The 18334-nt window shown below is 38.8% G+C and overlaps 1 protein-coding gene and 1 pseudogene across 2 annotated transcripts; both read right to left on the reverse strand.

The window, feature by feature from the left end:
* Positions 1-7243: 7243 nt before the first annotated feature.
* LOC133721229 (uncharacterized) lies at positions 7244-9680 on the reverse strand (annotated as a pseudogene).
* Positions 9681-10857: 1177 nt separating this feature from the next.
* LOC133723461 (protein ABA AND ROS SENSITIVE 1) lies at positions 10858-15608 on the reverse strand. Of its 2 annotated transcripts, none has more exons than XM_062150285.1 (8): positions 15474-15608; positions 15268-15368; positions 14612-14711; positions 13333-13546; positions 12445-12655; positions 11571-11646; positions 11405-11451; positions 10858-11322 (listed from the first exon to the last, which is right to left on the reverse strand). In XM_062150285.1, the coding sequence occupies exons 2-8, from the start codon at positions 15354-15356 to the stop codon at positions 11139-11141; spliced, it is 921 nt and encodes a 306-aa protein (XP_062006269.1). In that variant the 5' UTR covers positions 15357-15368; positions 15474-15608; the 3' UTR covers positions 10858-11138. The 2 variants fall into 2 exon arrangements, with proteins under 2 accessions (XP_062006269.1, XP_062006270.1); XM_062150286.1 differs by having other exon boundaries at positions 15493-15545.
* Between the last annotated feature and the right edge of the window lie 2726 nt (positions 15609-18334).

Here is an 18334-nt window from a genome sequence, read left to right on the forward strand (position 1 = left end):
ATCTTCAGCCTTTCTCTTCTCAAATCCCAGTCTTTTCCTCCAAAATCTTTAATCCTTCTATCTCAGATCTCTAGCCCTTCTTTCACCAATCTTCAATCCTTCTCTCACTCAGATCTCCAGCCCTTCTTTCACAATTCTTCAATCTTTCAACAACATCTCCCTCAACACTCAACCATGTATTCTTCGATTTTCTCATCCTCTCACCCCATGACCAAAGAACCACAAACTCTGCAACTAATGGAGCTACAAACCCCGCAACAAATGGAACTACAACAACAGCAACCAACAGAGGAGGGAGGAAACACCCAAGCAGCCGGAAGTAGTGCCAACATGGATTTCTGGCGAAGCCGTACCAGGTGGATTCCTACTCCAGATCAAATAAGAATCCTCAAGGATCTTTACTACGACAAGGGAGTTAAGTGCCCAACTACAGAGCACATTCACGAGATCTGTCTCCAGCTGAACCAGTATGGACAGGTTGAGGGCAAGAACATTTACTTTTGGTTCCAGAACGTCAGGGCTCGAGAGAAGCAGATGAAGAGGTGTAATCAGGCTGCTCAAGTGCCCATGGGAACTAGTTCTCCTGGTACTGGTAGATCCATTGATCTCAATTTTGGGTCCACTGGTTCTACTGGTGCTGGTGGATCCATCGACATCAATTTTGGGCCAGCTGGTGGATCCATTGACATCAATTTTGGGTCCACTAGTTCTACTGATGATGGTAGATCCATTGATCTCAACTTTGGTTCCACCGATTCTACTGGTAATGAAGGATTTCTTGATTTAAATTTTGTTTCATATTCTTCCTCACACTTCAACACTAATACCAGTACAACTCTTTTGGCACAACAGGAGGACAACCATCCCTGCAACAACGAGGAGGAGATCACCAGGAGGTTGAAACTCTTCCTCTGTTCCCCGTGCACGGCGAGGACGTCTTTGGTAACCCGAAGACTACTTCCGAGGAAGGTAGCGCATTTGGTTACTATTCTGGTGGCTCAGGCGGTTACAACAGTGGCTCTAACGTTTCTCTTGAGCTCAGCCTCAATCCATCCGGAGCTGCTGACTAGGCTTAGCATAGCATAGTCCTCGTTTTCCTTTTTGTAATATAAAATCAATAAGATTGCATGCATGTCGTTTCTTCTTTTTGTTAAACCAACAACAACACCAAGGATCAACCTTGGTCACCCAATACTATTTTCAAAACCATTGACAACTCTGCTGCACACATCAATCATAATGATTTATCACAAACAATCAATTAAGTTGCACAGAGGTCTAGCTAGCATCCTCTGAGTCAAACCAAACACAAACAATTTCGTCGTTAGAATTAGGGTTTAATAAAGCTAAACACATCCTGAGTTAGCTAGGAAAAACCCACATCCTTAGAGTTACCCATACAAATCTTATAAAATCTCAACCATTTCCTCTATTAATTGCTCCATTAAACTTACCACAATTCATACCCTATGAATTTACGATTTAGAAACCGAATCAAACTCCATATCGCATAGTAATTCACTTGAACCACTATGGATACCCAACAATGTCACTACAATCAATACCCAAAATTGCACTTAACCATTTCTCCTAAAATCCATCACCACAGAAACACACCCTCATCTAATAACATTTACAGAGAGTTGACTCTAAATCTCCCCATTATTTACCGACCAAGATCAAACTCCATTTCAAAACTTTAAGTGTCCCGCCTACTTAAACTTAAAACACAAACAACCTCAAATTCACTTCAGTCCAACTCCATACTACGATCCAAAACTTAAGAAAACTAGTTCACAAAATCAATTTCCTTCACTTAAATAAAACTATGTCCACAAGTCATAGTCAGGTCAACAGACCAAGGTGTCCAAACGGAGAATTTCCAATCCAGTTGTCTTGTGAAACGCAAAATATCAATCAAAAATGATGCTCGCAACATCAACCACGTATACAAAACATGTTCCTCGGATCTCGATTTAAATTTAGAAATACTAAAACTACCACTAGTCCCACTTCAAATAGCCCTTAAGATTTTAGGTACTCGGAGAGAACTCAAATATATAGTCGTTTGTCTCAATCACTCAAACACGAGATCAAACTCCGTTCTCGCACCTCAAACTCTGCTCAACAACTTACAAGCACATGGAAGAATTAACCACAATAATTTCTTCCCTAACCGCAACACTACTCACAACTCCACATGAGTCTAGAATCTATTCAAATGCATCTGTATGTCCAACTTAAGAAGGCAACATTTATAACAATTCATACTCGTATCCACACTAGGTACGTGCATAGGTCAACATCATGCCTTCAACCAAACACTTCAACATCCAAAAGGACCTCACTTCCATAAAACAAATCTCACCGACTCATCAGAGTTAAATCTAGAGGTCTCTATTCCTCGAAAATTACAACCTGCGGAAACTAAACTTATTCTAATACGAACTTAGAAGACAACTCTACCGTCCTACAGACATACACGCTGTCTAGACCCCATACTAAGACATACCCAATGATTATACCAGTACCGAAGAGTATATGATGGGGATCCGCTGCAGACGGGCCATCACTCGGGGAGTACTGATTATCACCAAATATGTACCTTACGCTCTGATACCAAACTGTCACGCCCCTAAACCCTAAACCACACCACTCGCCACTCAAATATAAAATCTCGAAAACCTCGAGTTCATTATTACAATTCACTCTTACAAAGTAAAATTGTAAAGCCCTAAATGAGCATAACATACTTCACTACAGAAAATCAGAGTATCACAAAGCAGCTACTCTACGCAGTTCGATCACCTTCCTGGTTCTCCTGTCCTGTAGGATTTCCCGCTACACCATTTGAATTTAATAGTGCACCGGGAATTGGCAACAACACAAAACCCGGTAAGCTTTAAAGCAATCTTTAAAGCTCGTATGAGTAAACAAGAAAAGAGGGTTGATTTTATTAAATTTCACTTCTTTTTAACTCAAAGAAACAACCAACAATTACCACATATGCAAGAAGCATCAAGAACTCATAGAAATCCACAAGGAACACATTTCCACACACCTCTATCCACATTATCGTCACTTTGGCCCTACAATTCTCTCACCACCTATTTCACCACTTTGGATCACACCACTTTGGTCTACAATTCTCTCACCACCTATTTCACCACTTTGGATCACACCACTTTGGTCTACAATTCTCTCACCACCTATTTCACTACTTTGGATCACACCACTTTGGTCTACAATTCTCTCACCACCTATTTCACCACTTTGGATCACACCACTTTGGTCTACAATTCTCTCACCACCTATTTCACCACTTTGGATCACACCACTTTGGTCTACAATTCTCTCACCACCTATTTCACCACTTTGGATTACACCACTTTGGTCTACAATTATCACCACTTTGGTCTAACAATTATCACCACTTTGGTCTAACAAATATCATATCAACCAAGTTATCACGATTCCACACACACCTCAATGTCACACCATTCCATATATAATCATGTAAATATATATATACGTAATCATCCACTCAGGAATGACTACTAATACCAACTATAGTTCAAGACTTCAATTATAAGAATCGTGAAATTCATTTGTATAAATAAAATCATTTTACTTACCTATGGACCGTAGTTGATCAAGTCCATATGATTTAAAACAAATATTTATTCCATAAATATTTTCACACAATTACGACAAATAAATTAATTAAATGTCATTGGTTCGTAATATGAACCACGTGAGGTTTACTCACCTCTAATCCTGCTGCGTCTTCTTAACAGCTCAAAATACGATCCACAATCGTCCACCAACTCAAACCGTCAATCACTTAGTCAGATACGATCTTAACTTAGCAATCATTCATAAACCACACATATACGGAAATCCAACGGTCGGATTCTAATTTAATGATGATCCAACGGTCAGATCGAATTTATATGATGATCCAACGGTCGGATCCTCACGGATCGCCCTTAGGATCATCCTCCAAAATTATCACGAAGATCGAACGGTCGGATCTTCCTGAATCGTCCTTACAAACATCTCCACAAAATTTATACGAAAATCCGACGGACGGATTCTCACGAATCGCCTCCCTAATCACTGTTTTGCATTTATACGAAGATTCAACGGTCGGATGTTCGCCCATGACCACACAAAGCCACTGGGACAGTCATAAGATCATCATATCAAAACTACAAGTCCATCTGACGGTCCTAACTTCACAGATCACAAATCTAACGATCGAAATCGATCGAAACTTAAAAATTCATAACTTAATCATACGATCTCCAAAAATTATGAATTATATATGCACACGATCGTATCGACACGTAGAACACAAAAATGGACAGAAGCTGCCCTTGGAGTGGCCGGAGGTCGCCGGAAACTACCATCACAGTGGCGGCGCCGCCGCCCATCTAAAGTCAAAATTTGATAAAACTCACAACATGAAAGTCCTTCATCTCAACTCCAATTTCACTTTTCATAACTACGACAAATTCAGATTATAAGCCAAAAGATTGAATTTTACCTTGGAAGTCGACGGATCCGATGAACCCTAGTTTCAAAACTCCAAAATTCGATCACCCCGGATCAAATCGCTGCAAGCCTTCTTGGGGATAGCTTCTACTTCCTCTGGGCTAGAAAAGCCCTCAAAGAACTCGAGCTATAGTGGCCGGAGCTGGGAGAACCAAGGTGGCGAAGGAAGACGATTTCCAGCTCGGGCTGTGCGGCTTCTCGGTCTTCTAGCGGCCACCACGATGGTTATCTCAAGTCGATGTCTTCTGGAAAGTTGTAGAAAACTTCACAGTGAGAAAAATTGCTTTTGGAATCAGGTCGATCGGAGGCCTGTAGAGGAAGATATGGCCAGACAAAGTAGAGCCCAGAAAAAGTGGGGAAGAGCGATTTCGTCTCCGACGAGGCTCTCTTCTCGACCTTGTAGAGCCTCATACAGCTCGTATTTCACTTCGATTTCTTCTACAAACTCGTAAAGGGGGTCGAGACCAGAAAACCCCACTTTGTTTCACATCAATCGGTGGCCGGATGAGGAAGAACGAAGGTGACGAAGGGAGGGGGTCGCGGCTGGGCTCGGGAGAGAAATGGGGAGAAATTTCTGGAGTTCCAGAAATTCTGTCCTCATTTGCAATATTCGGATTTTTTTTTCATATTTATAGAAAATCCCAATTTTCAAATATTCGTAACTTATTCATACGAACTCCGAATATTGCATTCCATATGTCCACGAACTCGTATCGACGCGCTCTACAACTTTCATGAAGGAAGTTTTCCCAATTTCCCAATGTATAAAAAGTCACTTTTTGAGACCCCCTAAATAACGTTAGTTTTCAAAAATTAATCGTTCGAACTAATTCCACAACTTCTCCGAGCCTCGTACTCGCTCCCACTATAGTGAAATCATTTCTAAAAATCCACGGAATTTAATTTGGATTTTTCGGGGTATTACACCATCCACGCTCCAAACTGGGGTAGATCGCCACCAGCCCCGCCTCCAACCACCACTGCCCATCCCCGACGCAACCTCCAAGCAAACAGGATCGCAAAGCCATCACCTTGCAGCCTCTACTCCGACCAAGGTCTCTCCGGGACAACTCACTACCGGACACAAAGTCCTCTTTGGCCCGTCCGACTACAACGCCGCGAAGGCGTGCCGTCGGACCGGGCATAACGCCTTGCAGACTTGGCCAAGCGGCGCGTTCTCTCTCTAGGTATTCTCTCTCTAAATTTATGTAATTTTTTAACCAAATTGAAAATCGTGAAGGCATTCATGATAAATTACATATGAACATGAACGATACATATTTGACAAATTTGGTTCCAATTTCATCTTGTTTGGTACCTTGACGATTAGCAATTTGGAAGAAATTTTTTAAAAGTGATCTACTTATGCATACATAAGCATCTAACGGTTGATTTACCGTAATGAAAAAGTGGGTCTCCCAAATCGTTGATTAGAAAGTTTTTAACTAGTCCTCATTAGAAGGCCGCCTTTATTTTATGATCATTAAATTTAATAAAAGAAATTTTGTACAGCTATTTAAAAAAAAAAAATGTGAAGGCCAGTTTGTAAGAGCAAGTCCACCCGTTAGCTCACTGGGTCACTTACTATTCACTATTTTTTATGTTTATTTCCACTCTCTGGGTTACGGGCACAGTTTTCAAACTGACCTGGGTCAATTTCGTGACCTGCAAACTGTGCCTGTGACCCAGAGGGTGAAAATAAACACTAAAAAATAGTGAATAGTAACTGACCTGGTGACCCAACGGATGAACTTGCTCTAATGATTATCCACAATATCGTGACCAGCCCTGCATCTTTGCACTTAGAGACTGCATTAAGGTCGACAAGTTTAGGCACAATTTGCAAAGTTCAACGGTTCAACTACTTTCCTCTTGGATAGATTTTTGTATTCAGGCGGACATTGTCCCTAACGTTGCTCTAATAGGATGATTTTTCATCATCATGTACTTTATAATCCCATTCGATAAATTTAAAATCTAAAAAAATAGTGTCAAAATCATAAACTTCTTTTTCGAGGTGATTCATTTTTTTCTTCAAAATACTAAGCACCAAGTTTTCTTCTTGATAAGAAAATAGTACAACAATAAAACTAATACAATTCCCTCTAAGCACTCTCTTCTCTTCATCATAAGAACCATAAACGAGTGTGAATAGTATTTTGAAGAGAAAAAAGGGAATGTAAATATCGAAACCTTGAAGATTGTCAAAAACCTACCTACAAAATTCTATGCATTTTTCTACACAAGTAATCAGCTAAGCAAGCAATTATATGTTTCTAACATTATATGAAGGTAATCTCCTTAAGAAATCTCACTCTTCCGAAACAAATGAGTTCTTCAGTTACAGCACCTGCTTCTCCCACCCCCCAAATTTTACAGCACCTCAAGTCATGCCAGAATGAACATTTATCCATTTGAGAAATAACGGAGGTCGCATTCATTATGCAAGACCATGTCTGCAATCTATGAAAATTTACCAATACTGAAAGTCACCAAAAAGAACATTTGGCAAAAAATAAATAGAGAAAATTAATGATTAACCTAAATCCATTCATCCATTGTTTGAGGCAGAGAAAGAATCAGAGAAGCAGTAATATGCAAGGAATAGGTCTATACAGACGTAAATTTTTCAAATTTGCAGACCAAGACTTCAGTTAGTGTACATTTGGAGCTTATGTAGTATTTCGGTAAGCAAATTATTGTTTGTGCTGAACTGCTGATACCATGGAAGTTAAATTGCTATTAACCATAAGAATACCAAACAAACTCCTGTTTCCAGTACAAAAATATTATATATAGCAGTTTAATTGGTACACATAACACCAGCATCCATGAATGTCAAAACAGAGGTGATTTTCTAATGGTCATCACTTGTCAAAGATACAACCTCTTGACACAAAAACATAAGACACATAATGACAAGCAAGAAGCAAAAGTGACCAGTCAGCATCTCATGTTAAATAAACCACACTCCAGTACTAGTTTTAACTATCATAGACCTCTCTTGCTTGATAACATTAGCTACTTGATACCACCAACTAAACTCAGTCAACTACCGGTTTACTATCATAGGTTTCGATCGCTTCAATTAACTCAGCAGGATACCGTTTAGATAAAACTGCCACTTGTTCAGGAAATGACTCGAGTGCATGTTCACCAATGTGTTTAACCATTTGATCCCATCGCCGTCTGCATACATCTCCAGGCCTATGCTCAAGCAGATCATCCCAATCTACATCTTCAATAGAGCTAGCCTCCAACTTAGTGAGAGCATCGAGCAGCCTATAGTCACCAATATCAGCCCACAGCTTTTGCTTTACCAAAGGTGATGCAAGTTGCTTATACTACTTCATGCTGCAAACTGCATTCGTTCTAGTACCCAACTCGTCGCTAATTGCTTCCCAGCAAATATTATCTCGCAGCATGCCATGCTTGGTCTTCTTTTTTTCTAGGCCCTCATAAGCAGATCCTTATTCACTAAATCAAATAAAGTCTGATACTCCTCTTGGGACCAAGGTCCTTTCCTATGATTTGGCAGTTTTAATCGACGCCATGCATCCTTGACATGAATTCTATGTTTGCCAAGTTTAGCACCCAAAGTTCTCCAATCATTTCCATGTTCTCTATGGAACTTTCTCACCTCTTCGTACTCTTCGGGGGTCCAACCAGGTTTCTTCAAACAAAACATGGGCTCGATAATATACACTCTTAGAAGGCCTCAAAGGTATGGCTTCCCCAATTACCTTCCAACAATCAATGACTTTAGGGTGAGATCTACAATGGAGTACCATGTCGAGGCCGTCAGCCCCTAGGCCACGTTCTTCTATGTATCTTAAAACAGCCTCTCTGAGAATCTCGTCTTCTTCTTTTGAAAACCGTTTACCTCTTTTCGTACCTTGATGCTCATCACTTGGGCCATCAGACTGTGAGACATCCACATCACTGGCGTTCTTTTTTTTACTATCTTCTATATTCACAGCCTCCATATTAACAGCCTCTGTGTTCTTGTTGCAATCCTCTACATGAACATGTTTTTCTGCCTTGGCCTTCTTCTTCTTCTTCTTCTTCCTCCTCCTTCTGTTAGCATCTTCTACATTAACAATCTCCATGTCTCTGTTGATATCCTCTAGAACAAGTTTCTCTGATTCTGCCTTATTCTTCGTTAGTTTTCCATCTTCTACATTGACAGCCTCCACGTCTCTATTGCCATCCTCTACATTAACATGCTTTTCTGACTTGGCCCTCTTCTTGTTTCTTTCTTTACCACCTTCTACATTGACAGCTTCCATGTCTCTATTGCCGTCCTCTACATTATCATGTTTCTCTAATTTGGCCTTCTTTTTGTTCCTTTTTTTTACCATCTTCTACATTGACAGCATCCACGTCTCTATTGCCATCCTCTACGATCACATTGTTTATCACAGTATCATCCCCCTTCTTCTCCCTCTTCCTTTTCCTTTTCTTTTTCTTACCGGCTCCTTCTCCGCTGTTCATATAAGCCTCACCCTTATCGTCACAATTCTCGCCCTCAACTACCTTCCCCATTTCATCGCCACAAACTTGAATAAAAGAAGCTCCACCGAGTTCATCCTTGTTCTCTTTCCCCTTGTGCTTTTTCTTCTTCTTCTTCTTCTCTTTCCTTGCTTCAAACTCCAAACCTGTCCTCTCCACCCTTTCCATGTCAGTTTTCTCCAAAAGCTCCTTTCTTCCCTGCACTTACGGTTTTGAATGCAGCAAACTTGCAAATAATCATTTCATTATGCCCAAATTGATTTCCATTGCTTCAAAACTACACCCAAAAACTAGAACAACAATGAATGAAATGAAAGGGGGGTGGAAAGAATCCTTCATTTCAAGACCATGAATTTCCATGGATGCACAAACCAATATTCTTGTGGATACAAAACCTGTGGAGAATCTAACTAGTTTTATGAAAACAAACCCAAAACAAGTAATGGGTTTAGGGCTGAGGGAATGCAAAATATGATTGAGAAATGTATCTGAAATAACATAACATGGGTTCATCAAATAGAAACCATACAAGTGAAAAAGGGGTTGATCTTGATACACTACGTACCTTCAAGTCAAGCCTTTGGACTTCTTCAACTGCTTGACATACAGAGACAGACAGACACAGATCCGCATTGCTGCTTTGCTTTATATAGCACTGAAACAAGAGGAGACGGCGTCGTTTAGCTCCCTTGGAATGCTTAAAACTAGACCAGACGACCGTCGTCAATGAAACTTAAATTTTTTAATAATATAGTGATATATTAAAATAAAATTGATATAAGTGTATATCCAAATTTTTACGTTCGTATTTTTCATTACATTCCGTTTTAAGCATGTACAAATTGAATTTTGCCGTTTTCGTAATTTATGGCCGAATTTTTAGAAATATTCTTGATTTATAATCATCGAATTATACATGTACATACTTTTCACGTATAATTCTCATACCGAATTTTACTAACTAGGGATAAAACAGTTGAGGAGGCAACTCTAATTTGTGATTTTTTTGTATTACTTATTTATAATGAATGATTCATATCTCTTAAGTCAAGACCCACATTTTATCTGAAACATGGAAGCATCAGAAGATTATGTTTTTTCTTTTCTTTTACATTGTAATATTTTATCCCAAAATTGGAGAGAAGTGGCACAAAAATTCTCTTATTATCCTGCTTATTTCGTTAAACATTTGGTATGCACTATTAAACTCTTATATTGCTATATCGAGCACATCTTACGGTGATTCTCTGTGTTCTACATGGTTTGTGTATGATTTTGCACATAATAAGCATTTTTAGGTTATCTTTTGTAGCTTTATCTGAAGAAATTTAGCTACCCGTGGTATTATGACATATGGTGATCCATCAGAGTTGTAGTATTTTAACTCAGTTTATTATACGTTGCATCATTAGGACACTTGATTGAATGGTTGAATTATAATATGCTGAATACATTCAGCCCATAGGTTTATTGTTGGCAAAATTGTTATATTGTTAAGGTTGAATGAGAAGATCTTCAGTCCTCCCAAGTCAGATTAGTAATAGGAGATTTTCAGTCCTCCATTTCTCTGCTACCAGAAACAAGTCCACCCTTTGTTATATAGGAAAAGTCTAGTCCTCCTTTATGTTGGCCATGGAGATTTTCAGTCAGATTAGTTATACCAAATATGTAATACGCATAGATTATAGAATAATATACATGCTTAAATGGCCTTGTCTATACTTGGGATCGAGGGATGTGGATTTGATATTCCATTCTACAACTCTGTATTCAATAGGGGTAGGCAAAAGAGAAATTGAATCTGTAGCATTGTAACCGAGAATATCGCCTAGAAAAGGACTGAACATTGCAGGCAGACCTCAAATGTTACATTTAGTTTTTCAGTTCACGAAGCCTCACAATGCTTCCACTTTTCGCAACAGCTTATGCATGTATACCAAATTGGCAAATCGCAATTAGACATACAGTAGCACAAGGATTTCAAAACACATCACTCGGCACATTACATTTTTGATGTTCTAAACATGTCTAGAACCGATCCTACAGGAGAAATATTTCCACAAGAGCCTTCACAAATGTTGAGCTCTCCAATCCACTGCAAAATTCTCATCACTGTCACCATCACTAGATGACTCTTCATGACTGGGCTCCTCCTTCTTGTCAAATTCCGAAGCTTTTCTACGCTTGGCAGCATTGGCAGCCTTCAACTCCATTCTCTTCTTTCTCATCAATTTCACTTTCTCCCTATATGTTCTGAACAAAAAGGAGAACTTTGGTAAAAATTTACAACAAACAACTGAGTTGTAAAAATGTTTACAGCATTTTGTAAACTCACTTTTGCTCTACAGATTCGGCCTCTTCTATCATTTCAGCTGCATCAATCTGCAGCCCAATTGTGGTAACAAATTAATGATTAGAGTTCCATACGTATACAACCTCATACATTTAGGAACAAAAGAGAAAAAATCTGAATCAACAGTGCAAGGATATATAGGCATCACCTCCTCCTCTTCTAAACGATTGTCAACCTCCTTCAAGTCCTCTTGAATCAACTTCTCAAATTCTTTGTACTCATCTCTAACCAAAATTCAAGATATATAAAAAGTTAGGTTGTGTTCCATGTTAATCTTCAATGGGAGGAAGAAAAAAAGAAGGTAATATTGAGAAATAACCACTCCAAAAAGTGCCCAAGAGACCTATCTGAAATAATCCTCACAGTTTAGGAACACTGTAATGTAGTTTATAAAAAAACAAAAATTTAGGTCACTTAAAAGCAGATACATATTTAAGTGTCATCTTGCTAGAGCAGAGTGATTATTTTGGGTTTGTATGCTTGTTACCCTTTAGAATAAAGTCATATTTTGGATTCCCAAGTCCTTTTTTAGTTATGTAGTGCCTTGAACATGTAATACCCAAACATCAAGGAAAAAAATACCGCTGAAGACACTAACGATATGGAGAAGGGGCAATGGTAAAGATTCTAGCTCTTAAAATTTTATATAGATATGTATTCTTTCCAAAATAAAATCGGATAATGTGATATTACTCATGAGGTCGAACATGATAACATTATTCTCAGACACACACTCGAATAAAGAAAAACTATAAATTTCAATATCACCTGATGTTCCTAAATAAACCACACTCTGTTCCTCTCTCTCCAGTTCGACATGCATCAAGAACAAGGTGAACACTTTAACCTTTTCAGGATTATTAACATGAACAAGTTTATTGTAAAACTTCTGCATGACTAAGGTAGAATGTCATTTTGAACCTTGATGAGGAAATACATACCAGAGCAGAAAAATGGAAACAAAGTTCCTTCAAGAACACAACACATTTACAATATAGAAGTTGGGAAAATTGTATTCTTACTTGACATCTGGCTTGACAAGCTTTATTCCGCGTGCAGATAAATCCGCCTCCTTGTTATCAAAGAAGCCTTCAGGAAGAGCTCCCTTCATTTGCTTAGCTTGTGGACTGGAAATCTGTGACGCTGCCTTTGTAAGGTCCCCAGAAGGCTCAACACTTCTGTTCTGCATCTTTTTGTATGAATCAGTCTCCACTGATGTGTAAGAGTCCGTTCCTAAGATGATCTTACTACGTCAGAAATACTACTAGATAGAAGTGGATTTTACTTGCATTAGTGACAGTTCAAACCTAATTTTATTAAGTTGGGAAAACTAATAGATAAGATTAGCACAATGTCCGCACTTAAAATAAGAAAAATAGTCTCATCCTAAAAATGACGGTGCAAACCTAAGTTTAACACAATGCCATCCAGGCAGACTTTAGATCCTCTAGTTAGATTCTCTATGCTGGTATTTTAATCACACTTTACCAGTTCAACTCTTTATAAAAACCACAAAACAATCCTCGATGTCAATTCCTTCATAAGAAAAATAGCAGCATATAAAACTATGCACAGAAATACACTGGGGTGAGGGGATATAATTTCTTCTAGGCAACCACGTAAAAACCAACAGCTTTAAAAATAAAAAATAATAAGAAATAAATAATTCAGCCATAATACTCTAGGAAACCACATTTATAACTAAAAAATAAAAGAGAAGGCTACATCCGTTTTCAACTTGGACAGCTATGCAATCTTGCTCATAGATGACCATATCCTCTATTTAAGCTTGTTATATGAGATGAAAAGAATATGAATATCCTCTGTACTGGCTGAAATTATGTTCTTGGGCAATCAAACTAAGCCAAGGGGTGGAAGTATAGTGTTCAAGAAAAACAGCATGTTCTCACCTGTACTTCGCTTTTGTGGCTGGTTATCAAAAAAACCCGGAGGAAGCCCAGAAGACGTCTGAGGTCTAAGCAACTCGGCAGAGCGCTCAGGTTTAGGGTCCTCCAACTCCAAAGAATGTCCATGGTTAGGTTTAGACAATTCTGAATGAGCTTCAGTAGTTGCACTGTTTATTTGGTTTACTCCACCTGCTGTAGCTCTGAGGTTAATTATTGCCTATTGCAAAAGAAGAAACCCGTAAGTAATGGATCCTCAACTAGTTAAATTCAAGATAAAGGCACTGCATCCACAATTATGCTATACACGATCAACAGAAGAAATATTTGAAAAAAAAAGAAAAAGGAGAAGAAGCAATTATATGTACATTATATGAAGGTAATCTCCTTAAGAAATCTCACTCTTCCGAAACAAATAAGTTCTTCAGTTACAGCACCTGCTTCTTCCATCCCCCATATTTTACAGTATTGCAGTCTTTTTCCTTAAGTCACAAATGAAGGTGTAAAACAATAACAATGATGAGGTTCTCAAGCATGACAAGTTACTTGTGAACATCCATGTAAGTTTCCCATTCCAGAGAAAACTCATCACCAGAATGTTAGACTCTTGCACCTAAACTTAACTCGTGCGTCAGATATATCCAACAAGAACACTACGACACTCTAACATGCCCTCTTATGGTCCTACAGGAAGTAGGCCCATAATGATATACTGGCCAACTAACAAATCCACAAATCAAAATATGGGAAAGGTACGTGGCTGAAACTCTGATAACATGAGGTGAGTTAAGCATGAAAGGGCAACAAGTTTGACACTAGACAGGGGCTTGAGAAGACCCACATGACCTACTAGTCTCTGCTACAAAATTGCAACTTTCTAATGAAGTATTGCTGGTTGAGGGAACTATATAGTTTGGCGAATGCCTCTTCTTTCATCCGTAGGTCCCTAATTAGTATAGCAATGCATATGACAGCCCCGTGGTAAAGCCACCTAATTCCCTCCTAGACAAGTGTCCCATTGATTGTTGAACATGAATAAGAAGAAATTGCATCAGCTTTACTTGTAACATAAACCAAATACAAGTTGCTGAACATGAGACTCGCAATCCAAATTAGTATACAAAAAGCAAAGGACAGTATCGGGGAAAAAAAAAAAAAATCTGTATGACCCACATTCACAAGATGATAATGGCCTATGCTACTGAACAACAAGAATCAGGAAAAATTTAAGATCTCAATGGAAAATATGATATTTCAAAGTAACAAGCTGTTTCTTTTATATCACCTCTTTATGTTTACGAGAGAGTTGATGTGCGTCCCAAACGGATTCAGATTTCAAAACAATGTCACAAATCTTGCATACAGGCTGGTCAGAATCATTATACCTACATATGTATCACGGGAAAGGACAAAAATGAGGTCAGGAACTGTTAGTTACTGCAATCAGCTTCATCAAAAAAAAAAAAAAAAAAAACAACAACAACAACAAGACATCTGAACTACTGAAAATGAAAATTTTGAAACGGAAGACAGAGCAAAAGTGACATTCACAACATGAAGGGTAGCAGAGAAACAAAGATTAACATCAACTCTTCGAGTAATCACCATATTCTTATGTCATTACAATTTGTAACTGACTGACTGCTTCTTATCAGGCTCTAGCTTTCATAATACGCTTCTTATCAGGCACAGTTTTCGAATATATCAATCAATTACAGAACTCCAGCATTGGTTTCCATAGGAACAAAATGTTGGGTAATGCTTAATAGAAGCTAGAAAGCTAGAGCAAATGCATATATTATAGTAGAGAGAGAGCAAAAGGGTCCTACTTGTTAATGGTAACAGAAAGAGACACAATGTTGTAATTCAATGGAACATGTAGATAGATACTATTGGCTTGCGTTTTCTGATAAAACAAAAATTGGGGATGCGGGCACTGACCGTACAAGGGGAGAGTTTATGCGCTTTTCCTTCTTCTGGGCATTCAATTTGGCACGAAACAGCGCCTTGTTCTTGGCTTTAGCATCCATTCGATTCGCTCTCTACCATAAACAAGTTTTAGACTTTAGAGTTTAGAGACAGAGACAGAGAGAGAGAGAGAGAGAAATCAGAAATCAAATCCAGACAAGAATTCAGATATCTCTTACCTAAATCGCTAGCTGAGACCTGGGCTGGGTCTGGTCTCTTACAATTCAGCAAATCAAAACCCCTTCACTCTACACCAGGGGGCATAATCCTATTTACAGAATTATACTGAACCAAGATAATTCCTTCCAAGGGTAAACCGGTAAGTAAATTACATACAAAATATCCTAAAAAGTTTTTTTTTTTTTTTTTTTCTTTTTTTTTTACTATTTACCCTATTTCTAAAGACTTCTTTCCCTTTACACCACCAACTTCTTTTTTTCCATTTACCTATAAAGGCTCTAATAAGGTCTTCTACTATTTTGCCCTCACCTCTTTGTTACATAGAGAGAGAGACACACACACACACACATGAGACTTCGCCAAAATTTGATCATCGGTCGCCGGTAGCCGGATTTCTCAAAAAACTTAGCCGGAGATCGTCAGAGATCTCATAGGTCACCAAGAGGTTTATTACCCCCTAATAAACCTTTATTCCCCCCCCCCCAATAAACCTTTATTGGAAGACAATAAAAGTTTATGAAACCTCGCCGGAGATCCCCAAAGAGGTCATTGGAGATATCATAGGGGGGCCGGAGAGGTTCATTGCCCCCAATAGACCTTTCGGTCGTCGGAATGGGAACTAATCTCCCTCAAATTAGACAAATAAAAATTTGATTAAGAAAAAAAACGAGGAGACTACATCTGTAATGACCTAAATTTTTGTGTTATTATTTTACGTGAAACTAATAAATGTTCCAGTTGGTACAAATTATGGTTTCGATGCCTTGTTCTTATGATTAATCGAGAACTATAAATTATTGACAATTATTCACTCAGAATGCTTCGATTCAAGGGTTGACTTTTTATACGTTAGGATTCTATGAAAATTTCCTTCACGAAAATCGTAGAGCGCGTTGATACTAGTTCGGTGGACATGCGAAACACGAAAATCGGAGTTCGTATAAAGAAGTTTTGGTCAACAGAAAAAGTTTCCATTTTTGTATAAAGGGAAAAATTTCAGAAAAATTGCCAAAAACCCTAGTTTCCGAAAATAGAAACCCGGGCTCCATTTTCTCTCTCCACGCGGCGCCCAGACCCGATTTATTCTTCCGGCAAGTTCTCTTTCGTCCGGCCACTGGTTCCAATCGCTTTGTCTCTCCTGCCTCTTTAAGTCTGTGGCAGCTTTGTGGCACGACTTGGGCTGTAGAAGGCGCAGCAAGGCGAAGAAAGGTGGTGGCGGCGCTGCTTCAGGGTCATGTCGGAACTCACGATTCCGGCCACCCCCGGCACCAATTGTTGGGGGCTTTTCAAGCCCAGGAGACGTACATGCTTCCCACCAAGCGACTTGAAGCAATTTGAAGTGTGGAGGTCGAATCAAGGATTTGAAATTCTAGGGCTTCACTGATTTCTTGGATGTTCGAGGTAAATTCCAGCTAAATGGTTTTGATTCAGACTTTGTGCTAGTTGTGAAAGTTATTGTACATGTTGAGATGAACATTTTGGCATAGGTTTCATGACCCAATTTGGAGGTTGCTGACGGCGCGTGGAGCCTACGCTTAGCCACTGCCGGCAGTGCGTGGCAGCACGTCCGGCCAGGTTTTTAGGTTATGTTTTCATAGTTGTCACCTACTTGTCGATACGAGCTTGTTAATATATCATGGGGTCATGTTGTGATTATTCGAAGCATGCTAGATTTACATAATTTCTGTTTTCTCGGTTTGCGATCCGTGAGGATTCGACCATTGGATCGTCTTATAATTTTGAGAAATTGATCCTGGAAGTGTTCCGAAGACCTTGGGAGGTCTCGGAGGAAGCTTTGTCTTGATTGACGAAATCTTCGGTCTTGGGTTCAAATGCTCGGTTGGAACCATAACCACTTTTGTTTTAAATTGTGTGCTAAGTTGAGACCTTATTTAACTTAGGTGATTAACGGAGTGTGTTCTGTACCTTATCTCGGCTGTAAGAGAAGATAGAGCGAATTTAGAGGTGAGTAAATCTCACATGGTTCATTTATGAACCAAGTTACATTATTGTACGAAGTCATGGGTTCGAGTCATCATGGGGGCAAGAGTGAAACCCTTTGATCCTCTTTTTTTGTGAAAAAAAAAAAAACCAAGTTACATTATTGTTCGGTTTAATCGCTAAATTGTGAAATTATTTTCTGAAAATAAATACTTTGTTTTAAATCATATGAACTTGATCAGCTACGGTTCACAGATATGTAAAATGAGATTTTAATTATAAAAAATGATTTTTCTCGAGTTTTGTGATTGTGGACTATAGTTGGTATTAGTGACATTCCTGAGTGGATGACTACGTGTGTACACACACACACACACACACATATATATATATATCTTGATGGCGTGGCATTGTAGTGTGCATAATAAATTGTGATTTTATTCAGGTTATTGTTTTGAGCATTTACTCTTTACGGGAATACAATATACCATGTAATTGTTGATTTTATTGTGTTGAAAGAGTATTTGAGTTCTGGTGTAACATTTTGAGTCATGTGGGACTTTTTAAATGTTTTCGGTCTACGGATCTAGTGTCACAGTAGTGATAGAGGCAAATATATCGGGAACCACACCTTTGGCCGGGTGAGTGGTTACGATCAGTTAGAGCTCTAGTCTGTCTATCATTGTATTGCATGGGGGTAACACGTGGGTTACTTGAGGCCCATGCGTACACGTTTTTAAAAGAGATTTTCATGTGGTTTCTTTCTTTTATTGTCCATTGAGGGACTTGAGTTCTTACTAAATTGTGGAGTTGGTTTCAGATTGCTTTAATTTATTCTTGAGTTGAGAAATTGTCAAGCATGCGATGTTTGAGTCATTTTATTTTAGTTTACTCATACGAGCTTAAAAAGCTTACCAGG

The sequence above is a fragment of the Rosa rugosa genome, chromosome 7 (genome assembly GCF_958449725.1).
Source record: "Rosa rugosa chromosome 7, drRosRugo1.1, whole genome shotgun sequence".
Classification (NCBI taxonomy): Eukaryota; Viridiplantae; Streptophyta; class Magnoliopsida; order Rosales; family Rosaceae; genus Rosa; species Rosa rugosa.